This window comes from Halichoeres trimaculatus, unplaced genomic scaffold (genome assembly GCF_033239565.1).
Source record: "Halichoeres trimaculatus isolate MK-OKI-2021-1 unplaced genomic scaffold, fHalTri1.1 fHalTri1_scaffold_15, whole genome shotgun sequence".
NCBI classification, from domain to species: domain Eukaryota; kingdom Metazoa; phylum Chordata; class Actinopteri; order Labriformes; family Labridae; genus Halichoeres; species Halichoeres trimaculatus.
Window position 1 is genome coordinate 10,688,871 of NW_027437193.1, and position 24,155 is coordinate 10,713,025.

General features: G+C 39.8%; 1 protein-coding gene across 1 annotated transcript; it reads right to left on the reverse strand.

The window, feature by feature from the left end:
- Positions 1–48: 48 nt before the first annotated feature.
- usp33 (ubiquitin specific peptidase 33) lies at positions 49–24,087 on the reverse strand. The gene is made up of 24 exons (XM_074689633.1): positions 23,907–24,087; positions 20,282–20,380; positions 19,771–19,824; positions 19,621–19,683; positions 15,348–15,497; positions 15,009–15,117; positions 11,202–11,271; positions 9,829–9,942; positions 9,199–9,277; positions 7,568–8,003; positions 7,342–7,479; positions 7,098–7,213; positions 6,415–6,587; positions 6,253–6,323; positions 6,132–6,165; positions 5,980–6,025; positions 5,693–5,873; positions 5,424–5,550; positions 5,114–5,283; positions 3,105–3,186; positions 2,876–2,984; positions 2,138–2,240; positions 1,366–1,434; positions 49–1,244 (listed from the first exon to the last, which is right to left on the reverse strand). Exons 2-24 carry the CDS (start codon positions 20,363–20,365, stop codon positions 1,087–1,089), a joined length of 2,736 nt encoding a protein of 911 aa, XP_074545734.1. The 5' UTR covers positions 20,366–20,380; positions 23,907–24,087; the 3' UTR covers positions 49–1,086.
- Between the last annotated feature and the right edge of the window lie 68 nt (positions 24,088–24,155).

Consider the following 24,155-nt stretch of genomic DNA (forward strand, 5'->3'; position numbering starts at 1 on the left):
ACCACTTACACATTCAGCAAAAATAGAACAGTGTGACAAAAATCAACATGACAACAATGCTTAGCATGTTTTCCTCAAGTTTTAATAGTGTCAGCCAGCAAAAGTCAGGATGGATCTTACTCAAGTGACATCCATATGCAAAAACTTACAGTACAGCATTGTTTCCCCCTGTCAGCCAACATATAAGCAACACCATGCCCATACACAAAAATAATGCCTTTAATTAATTAGATTGCTGATGCCGCTGATACATTTGTTTTCTTTAGCTGTACAATTTAGTGAAAATCCAGGTTGTGATTTTTCGTGCACATTTTATGAGCAGCTTTGCATTTACATGCAGTTACATGTGATGTTAAATTGGGATTGAATGTTAAAGCATGCACTCTTAACATACTCTGCCTGCCACATATTGTCTACAAAAAATATCTATTAACATCATATTATTTCAATCCCTTCTGTGATAAATATCCAAGTGCTGAATCTTGACCAACTGGTACATTCAAATACAAACCAGACATCTGCGTGAGCATGCCAAGTTGTACTTCTACAGAACAGTGCAAAACAAGAAATTCATTCCTGAGACTAGTCAGAAATTAGTCCCTTCATAACCTTATAGTTTCAATCACATTAAGTTTCACATTTTTCTCTCTCTACCACTCATTGGACAGTGTTCTCCAACAACAGAAAAAATGTGTGATTATATCTACAGCAAGATGTATTTTGATTCATCAAATATCAGAAACACGTGACACATGGACATACAGTATGTGCTCAATTTGGTCAAGAAAGAATGGCATTCAGTGGAATATTTAGCTGCATATAATTTAAATGCTTGGTTCTTAAAACAACCTGACACATGAATACTACAATAGAAATTTAAGAGCTCTTTATACAGATTTATACAACATGACAACCCTTTTCAGACATGTTCATTCACTCTGTCAGATGTCAAAGGCTGCCTTATAGCTGTAAGATAAGGTCCTTTGCTTGTATGCTTTTCAAATAAAAAGTCAAGTGCAAAATAAAAGGCTTTTCATTTCTTAAATGTTTTCCATTGTATTTTTTCTTAATCTGCAGAATGCTTTGCTAAACAGAGCGTGTCTCCACTTCTATCTTCTCCTCTGACTGTGATGATTCTGCATCTTGGTGGCTGATGCTCGGTCTGACTGTTACAAGTGGCCCCCCGCCGTAGATAGAGTGGAGAAAGTTCCATGTCTCTTCAGAGATCTGTCCCGAGTCGGCTCCTGCAGTATGCAAACACACTCACATATCACTCATATCTTTAGAGTTCAAAATACTACAGCCCAAACAGACTCTGCCAATGTAAATTTCTTATTGAGCAATCTTAACAATGACTGTCAGTACCTTGTTTTAGTGTTAAATGTCCGTTCTTATTAATGGTAATCTTGGAATTATCAATGGGCCCTGGCGGATCTAAAAGAGGAAAAAAACACAATTACTTGTCGTAATTACACACAGCCATAATACGCTTGAAGACATTTTCTCAATTCTAATTGTTTCAAAGAACAATGATGTCAAAATGTCAAATGTTTCTGTCACACTATGAAAAGGAAATTCTGCTCCCCACTCGCTACACAGAGAAAACAAATATTAGAGGAGCAGAAGTCAGAGAGAAAAAGACTTTTGCAGCCGTGCCAGATGTAAGCTGGTATAAATAGATATGACAATACAAAGCAAGGCAAGCAAATAAAAAATGAGAGCGAGAGCAGGGAACTGAAATATTTTTTGACACTTCATTTTGCTGTAGCAGGAGGGAAACATGACTCTGGGGACTGGAGCAAACTCTTTGAAGATAAATCAGGAGAGAAAAATGGGACTTCCACTGTTTCTTTTGAACATGAGCAGCTTTTTGTAACAAGAAAATTAGGATGTTCTAAAAAACGTTTATTCAACATCTATTATTTACAATTCAAATGTTTAGATCTAACTTTGTGTTTGTTTTAAAAGTAAATGAAATGTACAAAAAGAGAAAATATAAAATAAATGATTGCATATAAATAACAGCTATTTTTATCAGCAAACATCATTCTCTGCTGTGGGGGGAGAAACAGTTCTCCTTTAAATGAGATATTTAAACAGGACTGGGGGTGGAAAGGCAAGACTTCTGTCCAATTACCATTGTCTTTTCCTTTGACAAAGCCTTCCCACTCCCGAAACCACTGCATGCTGATGCAGTATATGACCACTGGAGACTCCTCCTCCTGGAACGCCTTGTTCAGCTACAGAGCAGAAGGAGAAGAGGGGGGAGAGAGGAAATGGGGGAGGAGTGAGCAGTAGAGACAAGAGAGAGGAGGAAAGGACGCACAGGGATGGGGAGGAGAAATGCAGGGTGGAGGATGGGGGGGAGCAAAAAAAATAATTAAGTGAGGATGAAAGGATGGAGAGGAGAAGAGGAGAGGAGATGGAAAACCTAATCAATTCTCTCTGGTGGTTATTCAAATTCGAAGACAGTCTCAACATCATACTGCAGTAATTTCATCTTTCTTGGAAATGACAGAATCCTTGTTCATCTTGTTAGCTAACCTCTTTCTAACACACACAAACACACTCACACCCATCTATCTGTCCTTTTAAAAAGCTATTGTGTGAGTGGGCAGGCTAAGCAGACAATAACAGCTGCATCTGTCCCAATGCATTAATGATAAGGCTTTCATCAGACTCACACCTCTCATCTCCTGCCGGGGTGAAGAGCACCAACACATGCAGCCTATCAACTGGTTCAATAGACAGAGAGTCAACCTGTGCACACACCAATCAGCACATGGGCTCACTGACACAGAAGGCATCATTACCACTCAATGGTACCGGGTTTAAGCTGTGAATTCATTGAAGGGAATGTGGATTAGAAACTCACCCTGACAAACATGTCTAGCTCAGCCTTCCGCCGCTTCTCCAGTTTTTCGATCTCAATCTGGCACGTGTGGCAAACGTACAGGTGGTTGACAGCTGGTCCCCCTCCGTATCTGCAGGGAGCAGGCCACATTAACTCACATGGATAAAACTGACTGCACAAAGGAAACTGTGCTGTGAAATTGAGTGTTTTCTCCAGACAGTGTCACAGTCAAATTGTCTGCTGCACATACCTACTGTAAAGATGATCCCACACATTCTGTGGCAGCATCACTACCAGGTCATCGATGAATGTTGCTTTGTTGGGTGGCACACCTGATGAAACAAATGGAGACTTTCATTAGACATTTTATTTTATGGGTAAAGCAGCACTGTATCACAATGTGTATGAATATGGTCAAAAAGTTTGATCACTCTTTTATTCCTACACTAAGACATTATTTTATTAAGTCCTTGGGCAGCTTTACAGCTTTAAAAACCCTCACAATAAATCAATCCAAGAAGTGATCTCTATTAAATCCTTACTAAAGCTGTTAATGACTTTGAACCATAGGCTCATGCTACCTTATTGCACACTTTTAAAAATCAGATCTAAGACTCCAAAATACACCTTTGAAGACCCACAAATAAATTACTTAACATCATGTTTGCACAGCAAAACAAACAGCATTAAACACAGATGTGGCAAAAGCTAGTTTGCTCGACTTGTCACCTCATAGTTGTTATTTGCTCCTGTTGAGCAATCCCTGTAATTTTCATCTTGAAACCAGATTTACTTTTGCTTTTGTTTCCACTTCCCCTTCTGCTTTTCCTTATTTCAGTTTGTGAATGCATGCATATTATTCCCAGTCGCAAATGTGGTGAAAATCAAGGCCATAAAAGAATATAGAAAAATACAACCCAAACAAGTCTGGTTTTCATGATGTATTCAAACTTGCTTTAGTTGTAAGTGACATTTAAAGACCTAAAAAGTAAAATACAGGACTTTTTGTAGACAGTAAGTTTTGTAAAACATGGTTGCAATATACCAGGTCCAGACGCATCTATTCTTTATTGTAACAAGCTTTTTAGATATTCTTTTCCTCATCTTTAAAGCTTTACTTTTCAGAGGTTAGAGAAAGTCATACTTTGTTCATCTATTTTATTATGTCCTTACATACTCAATTCAAAACCCAATTATTTTGCATGCCAAACTGATGAGGAAGCTCCCTAATTTATGATGCGAAAGCAGTTGTATATGTTGTTCATCCAAATGAATTATTGTTTTATTGGAAATAACAAACCTCATCTGGACAAAGAACAGTGAGACTGATATGACAGATTACAGTGTGCTGGCCTCATAATGAGAACACAAAATCTTAAAATCTAAAGTCGGAGGTAACGGTTATTAAAAAGAGGCATGACTCCAACGGAATAAAATGGCAGGGCAGGTTAATAAATAAGAATATATTTAAGTCATGCACATTTGTATTATCTTGTACACCTATTAATTGCAACGGCCCTGGTGATAGGATAAAAAAAATGAAGTATTATTAATTGCCTTTTTTATCTCGCCAGTTTTTATTGATGTCAACCCTTTCATGTCTGATATAATAAAACATCTTCCTTGATTTTTCCTCCTGAATGTTAAATTCCCTATAACACCGTGGTTATGACAAGAAAACTGAAACCAAACCGATGTAAAAATAAAATAACTGCCTGCACTGCTGCAACACTGATGTTATCCTCTCACATCCTCTCTATGCACCTGACTTGCCTGCTATTACGCGCTTGCTTGCATCCACAAAGGAGAAAACAACCTGTACATGAATTCACTGAATGGGACTCATTTTCCATTGCCTTTGTCATATTTTCTTTTTTTGTCAAACTTGTAACTAAATTCTATAATTCCCTGTGCTTTCTAAATAGAAGTCTAAGAGGAAATAGCCCTTGATTGGCAGAAAACCCCTTAGAACCCTCCTCCCTTTCTCCACTACAACGAGAAAGCAGGATCATCTGCACAAAGAGAAGCAAACCCCTCTTTGAAGTCTGCTGTGTTGCAAAGGGAATACTCTGCTTTGTCAGAGTCAAAAAATCCACAGCAAAGATGAAAGCGTAAGCTGTGTTATGAGGCAGTAGAGCACAATTTTTCCGCTAAATGCTTGTGCACAGAGCAAGTGAAAGGGATTGCTGCTCTGGGAAACTTTGACCTCTAAAGTTTTTGTGTTATTTTTCAGTGGGATGACAACTTGGTTGCACGCACCTCCATGCGAACACAGGAAGTCGTCGTTGGAAATGGGGCCTGGCTCAGCAAAGGTCTTGAACTTGTTTAGCCACTGGCGGGAGATGTAGAACTGCAGGAGGCTGGGCTCCATCATGTTGAATAAACCTGACACCCTCCTCCGTTCTTTCAGTGCGTCCTCGTTGCTCTTTCTACAATGGGAACAGAACAGAAATTAATCATGACTGCAGCTGGATCATAAAAGTTGGTGAGCTTCAAGGTAGCAAAGATAATCCTGAAACATTACGTGGATGGATGTGTTTTTGATTGTAACCGCTCATAGCTTGCTTACTTATAGAAGAGCACATAAGCCTCAGCATTCTGGACGCAGGATTCAGCCACCTCAGTCACACTCTGGTCATCAAACTCATACCACAGATTGTTGACATCATTCCTGCAGTACGCTATGTAGTGGCCACCTGGGGATCAGACAAGAAGAAGCGTTAGAGCACCAGTCGTAAACCTAACAAGAACATGTGAGATATTTCTGCAGGCTCTAATGAATGCAGGACACTCCGGATGCCTCGGTCTGTGCACAGAGAGGAGTGACTGCCCACTCACTGCTGGCAGTGCCGTGGTGACAGATGACTGACAGCAGGTCATAGTTGGAGGTCTGGGCAGAGCTGTCTTTGGCCAGGAAAGGCTGCAGGTCCAGGCCCTCAAGCGGGAATGAGACGTGGGTGCTTATTTTGGTGGAGAACATCAGTTCGTGCCTGAAGCGCTTCAAGTGAATACACAGGATCTGGAGCAGAGGTTCATAAAGAATTTTAGAAATGTGGTCTGTGAAAGCATAAGGGGAAAGGGTTTTGGTTTATTCATGATATGAATCTTGAGAGTTTTCGGTTTACCTCTGGCAAACTTTGCATTTTACAAAACTTGACTCCGTTCCGTAATCTATGAGAAAACAAGAGGAAGACAATCAGCACAACTCAGAACATTATTCTCTGTACATTCTGTTTTCAGTAAATTAACGGGTCCAGTTCAGTTTGCAGTCACTCACTTCTTGCATTTTTCACAGCTGTACATGTTGTCTCCTAGGAAACAAACAAACAAACAAACTGTTATTGAAACATCAACCTTGATGTTAGTGCTGACAAGCAGATAATCACCCACTAGCTTACCCTTTAGTTCATCTCTGGCAAAGAAAGCAGCGAGGCAGTCTTGTAGCGTAACCACTGGACCCCAGAACCAGCTGAGAAAACAAACAGATAAACAGAGCTCGCTGGAGAGCCACACATAGTGATGATGAATAACCACCACACTGAACACATCGTAAAACTCACCTCTTGATGTATTCCATGACGAATGCGATCCAGCCCTGTGGTGCGTAGGCTTCCCCGCAGGAGCCAGCTTTAACCAGGGAGGTCTGGTGGGTGGAGGAGTGCAGCTTGGCCAGGTCTTCCTTTCCTGGGATGGGCAGAGAAATATCCTGGAAGTTCTCCAGCGTCACAGACACCTGAGGGCAACGGAACACAAAAAGACACTTAAGATCTATCTTTGGCTATTTTTATACGATTGTTCTTTGAGCTCATTGCTTTAAAACCAACTGTTTCTTTCAGGCAAAAGAAAAAAAGAAACAATTTCCCTTGAGCTGAAAAAAAGAAAGGCACTATCCCAAACTGGTTGTTTGATTCCTTTAAAGTGGAGTATTACACTAATAGAGCCAGTGACATGCTGCTATCCTAACTCTAATTAACTCGAGCTTTTTAAATACTGTCTAGTTGGTACCTTAGCAGGCAGCACATTGCAAACTACAGCAAAAACTGAAACTCCTTCTCGGTCTGCTTTGAACACTTCTGAAAAATGCTCCCAAAACCTGAATCATAAGTGCATTCCACGTGTTATTCACCAATGCTGACATTGAATTCATAATATTTTAAATCAGTCCCTTGTCCCTTGAAATGCTGCACTAGAATACCTCTCAACCCTTGATAAAAACAGAAAAATAGTGTTCGTCCACACTCACCCGATCACAGGTGAGGCACTGCACTGAGCTGACGATTGTCCCATCAAACACATCTGAGATGACACTGCGGTATTTCTTCTGCCGCTTGTTCTTTGGTGGGGAGAATGTGGTCACTGCTGTGGGAGAGGAGAAAGAAATACATGAGAGAACTGCTTTCCTGTATTTCAAAAGGTAGACGCAGGATGTAAACACCCTCCCTGACTTTTTGAGGCTCTAAATATGAAAGAAGAAGTTTCAGAAGTACCTTTCTTATGTGCTGGGTTGAGACTGGGCCAGCCTGAGGAAGCTTTAGGCGGGCTGCTGGACAGTTTGGGGATGTGTCCCTCCATTGGGATGGGACTCTGTGGTCTTGTGTTGGACATTTGGATGTCAGGGAAGGAATCTGTTTGAGAGCAAGGCAAATGTTGCAGTTTAAAACCATCTGATTGTATGTGTTACAATAAACAGATTTCTTGACCCTTCATGTCTACCTGATGTTCTGCTTTGAACCTTGATGGCTCCCTGGCTGCTGATTATGGGCGTGGCTTCAGTGGTGGTGTCAACATCCTTGTCCATGTCCACTCCAGTGCTTCCACCCATGACACCGTTAACCCCAGAGCGGTAAAAGTCATTAATCATGTTCTTTTCCTTCTGCCACTCCCTGTTGGCCTGGATCTCATCCTGCTCTGGAATCAGCATCTCGGCCTCGTTGGTGACATCCATCCCGACCTGCACCTCGTTATCAGCCCGCTCGCTGCTGCCGCAGGACTCACACGACTGGAAATCATTGTCTGACTGGCTGTGGTTTTCCTCCTCATGGCTGTCGTCTACAGTGATGCCGTTGGATTGGTCAAAAGGCTCAGGCAGTGTCTCTTTCAGCTCCTCGTGAAGCTGATCCATCAAGCAGCGCAGAAACTCCTGGGAGTCCTGGAGGTAGAGCAGAGACAGGAGGAGAAAAAGTTTGTTGAGGTGGCAAAATACTCTAAACAAATATTTCAGTGAGTTTTGAATCACTTTAAAATAAATCTCACGCAGCACTACAGTAAATTTTCCCAAGCATGATAGAGTTTGACAGACTCAGCCAAGCTTTCCAAAAGCTATTCTTTTCAATAAAATACATCAAATAATTTATCTTTCTGTGTATCCCAACTCTGCTTCACAATATCTGAGACCAAATGCTCATGAATGTGTAATCAAAGTTAATGAGCCTCAGACTTCTAATCCTCATCTCCAGCCAAATAAACTCCCCTTTCAGGGACCTGGAATGTTAACTTCATTCACAGCAATGCTAATTCCAAGGCTGTGGAGCCCGGCATGGCGTGACAAATGAATATTCCTCAGCTAGCTCTGCACAACAAACACTGGCAAACCAAGAGGAAACAGGCTCTTTTATTATTTCACCACTCAAGCTTATAAATCCCTTATTTACACACACTGGACAAAGACGAGACGTGCCAGTGAAAGGACTTTTTTTTCAATTCTTCAAAGCTAAAACAAATACGTCTCTTTTGCTTTCAAGCACCACCTGGAATCAAATCAAGTCAATTACCTTAAGGTTTAATGTGTGCATTTGAAGGTGAATTAAAGTCAGACTCTCTGAGCTGGTAATTGCCAAGAAGAGGATTCGCTTTATCTGGCTGAGTGGTTCGAGTTGAAGCTAATGTAATTTCTGAAAAGGAGTGAGCATGGAGGGATATGGAGTGGAAAAGAGAAAAGGGGGGAGGCTGTCTAAGATCCTGAACTGTTTTATAGTCAGGGCGTTTGACTCTCAATAATTCCAGCCCAAAAGGAAAATATAAAAAGAAGAAAAAGTTCAACAACACACTTTGCTTCAGCTCTATCAGAGCAGATGAAAGTAATTTATCTTAAAGGAGAAGTCTTGGATCAAAAGTTGAGCCATTTACACGTCACAACAAATGTGATAACTTAAGAACTAAACAACCAAAACAACCACTGACATATGATTTGCAAAAACTGGCACGTAGTCTACCTGTTCCAGTCACAACAGCTGATTCATTCCTTCAACAAAAGCTGCAAACACACCGTGAGATACGCCTCCAGCTGTGAAGAGTGTCTTCATATTTTATTTATATAACAGGGGGACGCATGTGTTCCGACCCACCTGCTGAGAGTATCCTCTAAACATGGGGTTTATGGCTTTGATCCCCTGGAACAAGTTGGTCGGGACAACGTAGGAGGGTCTGCAATGTGACAAAACACAGCTTGATAAACACAAATTGTGACGCAACTTGCAAAAAAAGTCTTGTAATGTTGCAGAGTTTGACGTTAAGATGTGCTGCAGAAAACTGGCATAGTAACAGGATAATCTCTCTGGAGTAGTGTTTTCAAAACTGGATAATACAGACAGTGACTGCTGAATGATGAAATCAACTGAAGGACGAAGAGCTTTATCCTTTTTTTTTAAATAAGCAAAACAATCATCAAAAATGTGTCCATCAGTTGCATCTGATTTTATTGCAGGTGAATGAACATTAGATTTATGTGCCCTTCCATGTGGATAGTATCTGTTACATTTTACTTCCGTAACAATCGTTGCTTTTAATGTGTCAAATTTGTACGACAAGACTTTTCTACAATTATTGTCATTTTTATGTTTCTTTTTTTTTTATGTCGTGTTTTTCTGGAACAGGCCACAGGATGATTACATTGATGGTGGATTCATCTGTTAAATTCATGTTGTATTAATAAAAAAACCTATAGAAAAAAAAAAAGAAATGTGTCCATCACCTACCTGCTTTTGTGCCACAGGTCTGAAACCAGTTTCTGGTAACTTTTGCAGAGGGCTGGCTTCTTGTCCGTCCTCACCATGCCGCCACATTCAAGGAAGAACTGTGTCAAGGGCGGGCTGCAGAGAGAACACAGGTTAAAAAAATATGATGTTACTTCTGTTGTGTTTTTAGATACAGTTGGTTAACACACAGATTCAGATAATGAACAAATGTTATAGGTTTAGCAGGTGTTTGCTGTTTACACAAAGCAGAAAGTAAAGAAGGGGGAAGTTACAGTATTTCTTCACTCTTACAATATTTTAGATTCAAACTGTTCCATTAAAATCACATCTCACTCAGAGAGAAATGTTATAAATTCTCAAAGGTACCGAGGCATAGGAGAAAAACACCACATGCGGCTAAGAGTTGAAGGATGTCGGAAATAGCTGGAAAGAAAAAAGCAGCTGAGGGGTTTACTTGATGGATACAGAGCGGACAGGAATTTGCAAGAAAGAGACAAACTGCAGAATGAATAAGGCATGGACTGTTCCCTTCCCTTGGCAAGAGAAAAGTCCTTGGAAGTGAATAATGACCCGACAGTAAAGTGAAAGGAGAAGCGCTCACACAAACAGACATCAAAGGAAAGTTTCAGAAAAAGGGGTCCCTCCTTCCGCAGCTGCGTGACTCGCTTCCTCCTATTTTTGGAATGAGATTTAGATTGCAAATTTTGACCCACATCTTTTCCCCATTTTGACTTCTATCAAACCTCGGCATCATCGGTTTAAATTTAAAGAGTACAAGCCCCTGGGTACCAAGTATGAGAAAGGAGAAAGGGCTTAGCTCTGCCATGAAAAATTAAATAACAGCGACGAGGTAAAAAGTAAGTAACAGAATACAGCCTGCAGCTCTGCAGTGGAGCCCTGATGTAAGTGACCGCACAAACAATACAATCATAAAAAGAATCAGAAGGAATGAAAATTCAATAAACAGTAAAAGAAGGCAGCAGATTGGCAGAGAAAGAGTAAAAGGAGAAGTATAATGAGACATTGTGGGAGAAGAAAAGGAGACGAGGAGGAGAGATTGGGAAAGAGTTGGTGTTCATTTGTAATCCAAAGACCCTACAGGGAACTACAAAAGGCCATTTCTGCCTTCTCAAATGGTGCACTGCAGCAATTTTCACTCAGCCGTCACTCTCCCAAATGAGCACAGTAATGGTTGTTTGGGTTTTTTTCAGATTCAACAAGAACTGAGCTGGCAGTGAATAAAACAACCATAACTGCTGGAAGAAAAGTGCTGACAGAAGGAGAAATGATTCAAAAGTTCAAAGAGCAGTGAGAGGGCACACAGGTGAGGTGAGGTGAGACAGGTGGTACACAGGTGGATGCGGGGGTCTCACCAGTTGGACAGGGCCTGCAGGGCAGCGTTCATGTAGCAGGTGTTGCCGATGTTCTTCAGTCCCGTCAGGCCTGAGTGGAAACAGAGCACACCAGGGAAATTAAAACAAGGCTCTCATCAACTGCTTGTAAAATCTGGTGGCTGCCACAAAGTCTCCTCACTGTTAAGAAGACTGCTTCCAATTGTAAGATTAAAATTTCATGGCTAGAGAAGCAAAAGTGGTTGCCTGCTGTGTTTTAAATCAGCTGTCATGGCTAAAAGACTTCTCAGCTTTTATTTCTTCTTCTGTCTGGAGCAGGTTCTATAAATTCAAAGTTATACAAATGTTATAAAACCACAGCCAGGCCAAACCTAACTTAGAGAGATGTAAACAGAGAGCATAATATAACTTTAACTTATAGAAAAGTTACACAATTTTGATGAAACAGAAGATGATGCAAACAATATGTATAAACAAAAATAATTTTCAATGGTAATGTTCAGTTCCTTTCTGTGTGGGGCAACAGAATCTATATTGTTTTATTTGTCAAAGAAGGCCCAACCTTAAAGTGCAGGTGTTGTCTTTTTTGTTGATGAATTGCCTTTTATCTATACTAATGGCTATAAGGTAAAAAAAAGAGAAGGTAATGCTTTGCAAACCATTTCAACCCTTAATTAAGCATAAAAAGTGTTAAAACAACACTTCAAATGACAAAAGTGATTTTTTTTCTTTTTTAAAATATAAGAGCTCTCTATAGATTTGAAGCCAAGAACATGTTTTAAGACAGTTTAGGGGGAGCATATTTACTAGGGCTGGGACGATATTCTATTCTCGTGATTCGATTCTATTATGATTTTTGGGGTGCCCATTTGATTCAAATTGCTATTCTTCAATATTTACTATTTTTGCAATTTTTAGTTTGCTTTTTTGACACCAGACCATGTAAAAATATTAAATGATGATGATAACGTCTTCAGACTAAATCAGGGGCCATATTTTCCCATAAAATGCACATCAGGTGAGTCAGAGAGAAACATTTCACCCTCTGCTGGAGAAAATTTGAATGAAAAAAATGATTCTTTGACATAGAATCCAGGTTTTGATATTGTCAAACAAAAAACCTTGTAAACCTTGTAAAAGTCTTGTAATGTTGCAGAGTTTGACGTTAAGATTTGCTGCAGAAAACTGGCGTAGTAACAGGATAATCTCTCTGGAGTAGTGTTTTCAAAACTGGATAATACAGACAGTGACTGCTGAATGATGAAATCAACTGAAGGACGAAGAGCTTTATCCTTTTTTTTTAAATGAGCAAAACAATCATCAAAAATGTGTCCATCAGCTGCATCTGATTTTATTGCAGGTGAATGAACATTAGATTTATGTGCCCTTCCATGTCGATAGTATCTGTTACATTTTACTTCCGTAACAATTGCTTTTAATGTGTCAAATTTGTACGACAAGACTTTTCTACAATTATTGTCATTTGCCTGCTGTGTTTTAAATCAGCTGTCATGGCTAAAAGACTTCTCAGCTTTTATTTCTTCTTCTGTCTGGAGCAGGTTCTATAAATTCAAAGTTATACAAATGTTATAAAACCACAGCCAGGCCAAACCTAACTTAGAGAGATGTAAACAGAGAGCATAATATAACTTTAACTTATAGAAAAGTTACACAATTTTGATGAAACAGAAGATGATGCAAACAATATGTATAAACAAAAATAATTTTCAATGGTAATGTTCAGTTCCTTTCTGTGTGGGGCAACAGAATCTATATTGTTTTATTTGTCAAAGAAGGCCCAACCTTAAAGTGCAGGTGTTGTCTTTTTTGTTGATGAATTGCCTTCTATCTATACTAATGGCTATAAGGTAAAAAAAAAGAGAAGGTAATGCTTTGCAAACCATTTCAACCCTTAATTAAGCATAAAAAGTGTTAAAACAACACTTCAAATGACAAATGTGTATGATTTTTGGGGTGCCCATTTGATTCAAATTGCTATTCTTCAATATTTACTATTTTTGCAATTTTTAGTTTGCTTTTTTGACACCAGACCATGTAAAAATATTAAATGATGATGATAACGTCTTCAGACTAAATCAGGGGCCATATTTTCCCATAAAATGCACATCAGGTGAGTCAGAGAGAAACATTTCACCCTCTGCTGGAGAAAATTTGAATGAAAAAAATGATTCTTTGACATAGAATCCAGGTTTTGATATTGTCAAACAAAAAACCCTCTGTAAAAACTTGATTGATATGGAGATCTGTTTCTGGAGTTTTAATGAATATTTGATTCCAATTAAAGCAGTGAAAGTTGTGACGCTTTTGCGGCAGCTACCAGTGACTTTTTATTTTTTCCACATTGTTTTTATTGTTAAAAGTCTGTGATGCTGCAAATAACAGAAACCCCCCCCCCCCCCCCCCCCCCCCCCCCCCATGGATCAATAAAGTGTTTTCTAATCTTATTTTACACCCTGCTCCAGCTTTCTGAGTCATATCTATTAATTCATGTCTTAAAAATAGAGGTTTGTTGATTTGATGTATCTCTTTTACTACAACTCCTGCATCTGTTCATGTCACAAAAACTCAGCTTATTATGCTTTTGTCTTCAACTTGAGCTCTGCTTTCTCAGCTTATTTTTTACACTGGACAAACTGGTGAGATTAAAAGAAAGCAGAATTAGTTGCTGTCAGTTCCTCTTTGTGACATCGATGTACAGACATGTAACAAAGAAGTACATTAACTGTGATTATTTTGAAGTAATTTTATGACATAGTTTGCAGACAGCTGTGTCCCAAGCCAAACTCAGTGGAATAATACATGTGTTACATCAAGTAACTGCCCCATGTGCTGTGTGTCACAGTCACCTCTCCTGCTTTAGTAGTCTTTACTGATGAATGAGTAAGTCAGTGATTATTTTTAGAAAACCAATATGAACCTGTCCTCTTCTCCTCACTCAGCATCTCCCTTACCTCTGTGGAGAGGTATGCCTCCCTGCATAAAAACCTCTGATCTCATGTGACCAGCAGTCAGTGTATTCTGTGGAGCACGTTCGTCTAACAAAGCCAACTCACTCCACCTCCTGATCATATGATCTGTACGTGTGACAAAAATAACTAAAGCAGGAGCTGTTGCCAACGCCTGAGCTGCTCCACATGAGGCTCAAGAAAACATATGTCATTTGTTTAAGCCTCAGAGTGCTGAGTGGAAAAGATCACTGGTGATAGAGGGTGTGGAGCTGCATAGGAGCCTCTTTTGGCGATGCTCAGTGTGCTTGAGTCTGAATCAGCAGAGCATTTGACAAAGCAGATGTTCAGAAATCGCAGGCCTGATCTTTTTCTGTGAGTGATCTGTTGGACGTGTGATCCAGGTTTATGTTTTGGTGTTGGAGTGAATGGTTTATCAGTTGACATTCATTATCCTGTGCACTTTGAAGTCTGCTTGTTGTGTCAAAAGTCATAAATAATGATCGTTATGTTGATGCATCTATTTACTGCTTTAATGATTCAAATCCTTCTCTGTGCTTTGAACTAAACCAAACGCTGACTTCTGAGCTCTCTGCTTCAAGTTCAATCTCATATCATCCGTGCAGTGTTCATCATTAAACCAGTACTTAGATCGAGAGCACATAAAAATCCAATTACACTCCAGTCACCTCGCTCATTTCTGAAGTGTTGATTTTAATAATTAACAAGACAAACTTGGCAAGAGACGTGCATCTATTACTGCAGAACTTTAACTGCAGATGTGTTTGGTATGATTGTTTTGAGTGACTTTACTTTCAACATTCAGACACCTGCTTCCTAAAGTAGAGTTTTTCTCTCTGACCTCTAGCTCGCAGCTCATCCTCCTCTTCTGTCTCCATGTCCAGGTCTTCACAGCCTCCATTAGAGGGCACTCTCAGAGAAGTCGGGCTTCCAGGGGCCCTGTTGTTATCCTGGAGGAACAACATAGACACACACAGACCCCATCATAAAGCTCTTATCTGGTCAATGATTTACACAATTCAGTTTGACAGTTTGACTGTCATCAGAACAGACTGCCGGAAATTGTTATCGTATTGCTCTGCCTACTCCAGAAGAGTACAGGTTACATAACCAAACAAGTATACAGCTGTAAAAGTAATAACACATGCAGATAAATAGAGGTGTAATGTTATTTTTTTACCTGACCAGCACTCTGTGGAGAGGGGAGGGGTTTGCTGTTTGGGTGCTGGGAGCTGGGGCCTAGTTTACGCTCCAGGAAAACCTCCTTGCCACAGGCGTAGCACCACACTCGGAGCGTTGTGAGGTTCACTGTGAGGTTGTGCCTCGTTTCCTGCACACAGAGGGACACATGTTGTGAATATTTGAATGTACACACTAAATGAAACAAGGTGACAGTGTTAACATTTACCCCAGAGTGGGTGGTTTCTTATCAACATGATCCTTCACAATCTCCATGTCAATCTACCAATCAGCATTTTTAAAGGATAATCAACAGGTGCTTTGACTGTTGTATAACATATACTGGGTTGTACAAGGTTAAACTCTGAGGAACGTTCTGTGGAACAGTCAAGCCCAGCCATGCAATGATCAAAATAAGATCCCCTTTGAACATAGCGTTGTGTGTAAAACTGGACACTCAGGTGTACTGTGAAATATTAAATAATGATAATTATAATGATGTAGTGTTGAACAAGAAAAAATACAGGTGGTTGGGTCTCTAGTAAATCTAGTTGCTTTAAATGGAAAAGCAGGATAAAAATAAAAACATTTTTTTCAAGCAAATCAGCTGCAGCAAGAGGGGATATTTAACCATATTTACATATATATGTATATTTTTAACCACAGGGGACACAGTGTAAATGTGGTCATGGGTAAGTTATTTTACCCTTGAAAAACAAAAAGCCCCTGCTCAAAGTGTCATAACACGGTCACTTCTCTTTCTTCAGTGAACTAGTTTCCCTAATCTCCAAAGTCTCACAGCTGCAGCTGCAACACCTAGCAAAAAAGCTTAAAGTTTGTCACAAAGAAGCTCCTGGAAATATAAGCTCTTAGTGTCTTGTAAAAATACAACCACACTGTACACTCGCAGCTACTTTATTAGGTATGCCTTGCTAGTACCAGCCCATCTGGCACCAAAAACCATTTAAGGTTATTTGATCCTTTGTAAGACAAGACAACAACATGAAAAGTTAAAAGAAAATTACAACAAAATCTTGTTATTAGACATGCAAAGATTAATCGGCTGCCCGATAGATTGGTGCCAATTAAATTAATCCTGGGGGATCGGTAATCTGTGAATGGTGATCAGTGATAGACGTTCAGCCCATCTTTACACATGAAACTGATCTTCTATACCTCCGGGAAGGTCTGACAACCAGCCATTGTTGCTTTTTGCTCTGAGATCTAAAATACAGGACACTTTATTTGTTGTTTAAGTCAAAACATAAAGATTTTATCGTTTCCCATGTATTTTTCATTGACTTTCAATAAAATAAAATTGGAACATTGAAGGTGTATGCTGTCAGTTTTTAACAATAAAAAATAAAAATCAGTATCGGCCAAAATCAGTATTGGCAGATCAGGCTTTTTAAAGATCGACGACTGGTGATTGGCCATAAAATTGTGATCAGTGCATCCCTACTTGTTATGTCCGCAAATAACACTCTAAGGTTTAAATACTGAATTTCAAAGTATTTCAATGAGTGCCCTATAAAGGACTACATTACCTTTATCCCCTGTCTTTATGTTCAGTTTTAACTTCAACAAGTCGTCTTCAGCTGCTGCCATGTGATTTAGAGAGACCTTTAAGCATATTTCACTCAGTTTGATTACATATAAAAAGATAGTGAAGTATAGTTGTCAAATGTTTTTTATCAAATCTAATTTCGCAAATGAGAAGTGGGCCTGCGTCAGTCTTGGAGTTTTATGCCTGAAAAAAGTCAAACCTGCTGAAGTTTGATTAACAGCAATAAATATACCAAGTACATGCACATTATTATGTTAATCTGTTCGACTGCTGTTAATGCAAATATCTAATCAGCCAATCACACGACAGCCTTATTAATGCTGGAGGTGAAAGAGGAGTGGCCTGACTGGTTCCCTGTACTGCAACAGTCACCAGATCTCAATCCAATAAAGCTCCTTTGGGATGTGGCGGAACAGGAGTGTCCCACAATGGGAGTGCAGCCGACAAATCTGCAGCCACTGTGTGATGCTATCATGCTGTGATGTGGAGCAGAATTTTGCTTCCAGCACCTTGTTGAATGAACTTAATCAACTAAGTAGTATTTTATTTCTTGTTGGAAGAAGTTCGCAAACAGCATCCACCTCTAACTTTAACATTTCATTTTCAACATCTTGTCCAGTCACCCTGAGCTGAGCACCTGGGGCAAAGTGAGGAAAAGTTATCGAGATGTTGCATTCGGGTAGTTTTTTTTTTTTTTCCTTGCTGCTGTGGAAACATGGCCGAGTTCTGCTGACCCACTGCTGCTCTGACAAACACGGGCAGCCTGGCAGGTCGACAGGAGACAGAACGTGAGCAGCAGCAGCAGACCAGCAGAGCCTGCATTATTCATCAGGGCTGCATTAGCCTTCACACAGTGGGGCAGAGCAGAGCTGGCACAGGGGCAACGCCAGACTGAGCATGGCCACGAAAAACTCGATAGCTTTAATAATGTATGAGGGAAAGTATACCAGGTAGAGCATTAATAACAAGCCGGATTTATGAGGCTTGGAGGGTGTTTTTTACACGCCAACATAATGCATCGTTTTACAATCAGCTGTTTTCTGTATGCACAGTGGCTATATATTATGCTGAATTACTGTAGTCATTAAAGATGCTGATTCTATAGCATTTTTCAACACAAAGAATAATACTTAGGAGGATGTAAATTTAGTCTGAGGGTTTCAGGATTCTATGACGCACTCAGAAATAAACAGACCATAACATTTTTGTTATTGCGGCACAAGTTCAGATTCCATCTGCTTCAGCGAGAGACCGTCTGATTGAGGAACAGGTCAGGTCTGATTTTATCAGAGAAGCATGATCAAGTCTTCTCTGCAGCAGCCCTTAGTAATGAGGGCATTACTGGTTTGTAATTACAAGGAACAAGGAATGTCAGCAGCTGCATATGTGCACTCATACATGGAAAGCTGCACATTCATACAGCCTATATCTTTAGAGGAGTAACAAGCAAAGCTAAAGAACCTTTAACGCAAGCAGAAACTTCCCTGACAGTTTTTTGCATGTTAAAAACAGTTTCAAACTTAAAAATCCTTTTAATATGCAGAAAATACTTTTTTTTTATTGCATAACATTGTTTTCATTATGATCTATATGCAAATACTAATTATGTGTCCTAGTTTGTTTCCAAAAAGTACACACAGAAGTGGAGTTAAACTTGTGAAATGAGCTGATCGAGCTGAAACTTTTATCTCAGCACTTAGAAACAGTCGCCCGTGTTTACTCGCAGCACAGAGCCCCTTGTCTGCTGCATCTGCTGTGACTCAAAAGCACTCTTCCTCATTGCATAGTCAAGAGATTAAAATGTTTGTCTCCCTGCGGAGCCTGGAAGCACTAATTAAGCACGGCCTTCATTCTTAGAAGATTTAAAGATGCCGACACAAAAAGCAAACACAAAAGGAGGCTGGCAAGCTTTACAGACAGATGTCCTGGATAAACCGACAGATATATCATTCATTTGTGGTGTGATGTAAAGTCAGCCTGCTAATATAATATTCATTTAGCAGGACTCAATATATCAGAAGTGATCTCCGATCTCAGTGGGAGCTCCACTTTGAAAGAGGTTTGCACTTGAATGAACCATTTCTGGACAATGGTTTGTGCAGCCATGCAGATACTAATAGGCAAAGCAAATGATATGTTTGCTCTCTTCCTCCTCCTAACCCCACTCAGCCCTGTGGTGCTGCTGCAGGAAAAAGCCTTAGTCAACACTGAGAACAGCAGAGGCAGAGCCAGGACAGGCAGAGAGAGATACTGTAACCATAGAACTGACAGTATTATTGAATCTCCCCCACTTCCCAGAGGAATGCCAATTAATAATGGATGATCCAGTGCTGAAGCTGCGCTGAATGTGGAGGTGTAGGCAGACACAGTTGGCTTGATGGATTTTAACAATTCGTGCACTTAAAAAAGCGGAAAAAAACGCACGTGCAGACTCTTAGAGAGAACATTGTTAAAAATAAAGCAGCCCTGCAGGCAGTTTTTTTCTAGTCATGCCTCCTCCTGGGACGGCAAAGAGGTATTCTTGTCCTGTCCTGCCATATGTGCCTCCTCTTCTTCTTTCTGACACCTCCACTCTTTTTTTCTTTGTTCATTTTTTTCTTTATTTCAACATCACAGTAGAGACTTAACTTACCCCCATTCCTCTCCCTGATAAATTAAGTAACATATCTGCACTGACATGAATCAGTACAGTCTGAGTTCTCCTTACCTGTGAGTGCACGGTGCTGTGGTCTGTGTGAGATTCTCCACAGCCGACATATGCACAGCCATTCTGGACAAAGGAAAGAATAAAATCAACTGTTTATTCAAGTTTCAACTTTCAAAACGAGCACTTCTTTCCATGCATTGTTTGTCTTACCTCCAAACATGCCCACAGATTCGGTCCTCCAACTTTACAGTCTTGACACTGGCCCTGGAATAAATAAGGAAAGACACTGAGCAAAGCAAAGAAGCTCAAAAAACTGATTTAGAAAGTTATCCTGGGATTTCTCCAGGGTCTAAAAGATTTAGGATTTTTTTGGTATATATTTCTTTTTTTTTCTGTAGCCTGGCAAAAGTAACCTGCAATAAATGTACTGACTTTCTACAGACTGTATATTTGGGGCTGAAAGTGACACCTCGTGGGTCGGTGAGTTTCTCAGCTACCACAGCTAACAGACGTCATATTTTGCTGCTGACAGTGCTCTATAAAAGAATGTGCAAAAACAAAAATAAAACAATCTCACTCTCACTTTACATATAACTATGGTGTGACACCTGTATCTGCTGCATACATAGCCATCATTACAGCCTTCATCAGGCTACAGGAAACATATAGGACTTTCAAAACAAAGCATCAGACCGCTGGACTGTGACAGAGTCTCACTCACATGAGATTTCTGGATGAGCTCCTCCTTGGTGATCTCCCCCACACAGTCCAGGTGGGGGCAGTCACAGCTGGATGCTGGCGGCATCACTTAGACACGGATCTGAGAGAGAAAGAGGGTGAAAAGGGAGAGGGAAAGAGGAAATGGAAGAGGATGAGCAACTTCATATCCAACAGCCATGACCTGATTTCCTTCACAGAAATTAATGCAACACTTGTTTTTTTGTTTTTAAAGAAACTTCATCCATTCAGTGTGTGATATTTGATAGAGCAGTTAGAGATAAACCCAGAAACTTCTCAGAGAACGAGGAACTGTATGTCTGCTGTAACCTGAGTCACCAGCGCACCAGATGCTTTTTTTAAGGCTGCAGGTCGGATGAATTCCCCTTGCTATCAGACACACATCAGCAGCACATCACGCCACAAGTGTCAGTGACTCATGTGAGACAAGCACCATCTCATCTATGTTCAAGCTATAGATGTTTTTTTGGATGTTGATAATAAAGAAGATTGTAGATTTTGATGTATTGTTGTAAGAACCTAGATTTGTTGATCAAAAAACTCCGCCAGTGAATCTCTTACTTTGCAGTAAGCCCTGAAGTTTTTTTTTGTCTCTAACAGCAGACTTTGAAACAATAACCTCTTCTGGGAAAGGTATGGTGAAAGAAAAACAGGGAAATTCTGTTTCATTCACAGAGGCCTTGCTCTATATTAGAAGCTAAAACATCTGTAGTGTCTTCTTCTCAGGTTAGACTGGAAGAGTCTCTACATGAGTAATCTAGTTATAATTTGATGGCAGAGTTTTGCTTTTCTTCAGTTTTATGGAAAGAATAAGACTGGCAGCTTTACACTCCATCCAGGAGGGGTTGGTTGAGAACTTCTGGAGGTTTCTGTTGTAAGGCTTTTTAAGAGGGCCCTATTTCAAACATCAAACCCCTGCATGAACTGCCTCAGATTAAGGGGGCAGGAGCTTAGAGTCATGGAGGACGTGGGTCATTAGTGATCCTAAGGGTTTCCTAAAGAGCTGCAGAATGATTAAATGAACAAATTCTTCTTATCATTTCTCTGAAGAGACAAACAACACAGCATGTTTGTGTAAGGGTGTTAGGACACATCCTCTCAGGGGAGTGACAGGACTTCTAAAGTATGCTGTAAATGTGTGCCTTAAAGGGAAACACAGAGAACAGATTACAGTCTGCTGTTAACACACTGCTCTTTATTACTCTGGCTTGACTAAATAGTATCACTCATCATAAAAAGATACAGCATCATGCTAAAATTTAAGGCCCCTTCAGACACCAAACTTCTGACGTCCTTCAAAACACCACATCTAAAGTGAGTAACCATTTAGCCCGAGGCAAAACAGATAAGTAAAGAAGCTTGTTAGAGGTTGACGCTCTACTTTTGTGCTTTCTAGGAAGTTCCAAATATCAATAGACCGATGACAGCAGAGCTCAGGGCGTATCTGCCTAATGAGGTGCAAATGATTCAGCACATTGATACCAAAGCATATTGATAAACAGGAACTTTCCCCTGATACATGAACTAATCATTTACATCGACACATGACACCGCTGACTCAACCTGTGTGTAAGTAAACATTACACAAGATGACAAATCAACTAATGTTTCCTCTGTGTAGGGATGGAGGTAATATATTTAGGTTCTTGGGGGGAGGCTCTTATGCCTTTAATCAAAGAGGAGAGAACAGTAGACAGAGCAGGAAACAGAGCGAGAGTGGGGAGCGTAGTACGGGAAAGAAAAGGCAAAAGCTGGTCGAACGAGGCCAATCCCAAAGGAGCAAGACCCAGACCACTAGGCCATCTGCACTCCAGTACAACTTATTTGAAGTAGATTTAGGGGTCGGTTGATACAATACCATGAAACTTCAACCCTTTGCAAACATTTGGAGCAAGAAAAAGTGGTAACAACTCAATAAGCTGAGATATATCATAGAAAACCTGTTTTTTTTTCAGCTAATTTATTATTAGGCACAATAATTTAGTTTGAAGAGATTGTTCTTTCGGCACAACCTGTGAGATCTACACTCTATTATGTAAACACTGTTGTGCAAGTTATTCATGAGTATGCACTAAGTAATTGCACAACCATGTAAGTAATAACAGATTTGTTATATTGCAATAACTCAAAATTAACTGTTTGTATTTTTCATACAGTTAAAAAACAAGAGATACCATAGAATTAAGTGATGCATACTATTCATTCCAGATATTAAATATATATATATATATATATATATATATATATATATATATATATATATATATATATATATATATATATATATATTTCAAATATAATAATGTATTAAAAACATCATAACAAAATATCGTTTTGACAGTCACAGTAGGGCCACAAAACACCCATAATGGCCAATACTGATTCATCAGCTGCACTCAAATGTACTGTTATTTACTTAAACCTATAGTAACCTATTTCCCAACAGGTCATGTGGGAGATAAGCATGAAAACAGGAAGAGGCTGATCCCCACTTTAGTCCATGTCCGGACTTGTATGAGTCAACGCATTTTATCAATATTATCTGAGCCTCCATTTAAAATAAAGCCTGTTTACAAGATGAAAAACTTCTGTCTTTGTCATCTATTCAATACATTTACACAAAGTCATAGAACACATAATCAGATACATCTATATTTGTGATACAACTTCTGGGGCATCTAGTGAATAAAATCAATAACAACTGTCGAACATCAAACAGTTAACAGACTAAAACAGAGAGCAAATACAACATTACACCCAAAGAAAATCGAATTAGCCGGTGGTTTCAGGAACTAGCCTCAGGAGATTTAGCATTGCTTGTAAATGAGGAACCTCTATCTAATCTATTTTATTTCTTATCACAATCCATCCCGACTCTAACACCGCGTTCCCCAAACACAAAGTCATCACCCACGTGATTTAATTTGGGACAAAGAGGTGGTACATCAGGGTGGGGCGTTCACCTAACACAGGGAGTACACATGAAATCGATGTTGCTAGATTCTGTGTTGTGCTTTGTTAAATTTAGATGCAAAATTATTAAAAAGTTTGCACCTAAAGCAGAAAAGTGCAATCTGTTGCTTATCTTAAAATAAGCGCCGAAAGGCCAACATTAGTGTCTATAACGTAAAGTAGCCTGCAGTGACTGTTCGCTAGCAATGACGTTTTACTAAACCTTCGAACTTATTGAAGCAAGGTTTTCACATGTGCTGAGGTGAAACGCTTATCTAGAGCACGTTTTGAATGTGTTGTTACAGAATTGAGAGGCTCTGGCCTTGTCCACTGCTTAAATGGAGCTGTCAAACCCAGGCGAGGCGATGACAGCGTCACAGGCTGACTAGCAACCTTATGCGGTTAGCATTAGCCTCCATGGTCACAAATACTAGATTGTTTTTCGAAAGCTAAAAATCACACTTTGATCATCTAAAAGTTAGAGTAGACGATGGATTCAGGCGCACAAGTAAATATTCGGAGAGGGATGACGACGGCTGACAACCATCTCTGTAGTATCATGCTAGCTTGTATTAGCCAGCTAACGTCCCTGTATTACATGATCATCGATCAGCAGCTAACTAGCATCAATATATTCCAATAGCCTTGATCCTTACCTGTAATTTTATGAATCGAGGAAGTTTCTCTTGTATATCCAACTGTAAATGATGCCCAAAAGATCGGTTCAGTCTGTGTTTAGATGCATATTTCAAAGAGCAATCCTTCACATTAACGATAACCGTTCCTGTCCCTCAGCGTGGTTGCTAACGTTACAACTAACTCCGCCCCTTTCCGGTTTGAAAAAAAGATGAACCGTCCCTGTCGCACATCTCAAACATTTAAATACAGCATTTTATCATTTTCTT

What these genes read in the sequence shown, in the direction of transcription:
- usp33 (XM_074689633.1), bottom strand. Translation starts at nt 20,365, where the DNA reads ATGCCGCCAGCATCCAGCTGTGACTGCCCCCACCTGGACTGTGTGGGG. An exon ending in AGCTCATCCAGAAATCTCAT is followed by an intron (nt 19,825 to 20,281) that starts GTGAGTGAGACT and finishes TATTTATTCCAG; the next exon opens with GGCCAGTGTCAAGACTGTAA. An exon ending in ACATTTAACACTAAAACAAG is followed by an intron (nt 1,245 to 1,365) that starts GTACTGACAGTC and finishes TGCATACTGCAG; the next exon opens with GAGCCGACTCGGGACAGATC.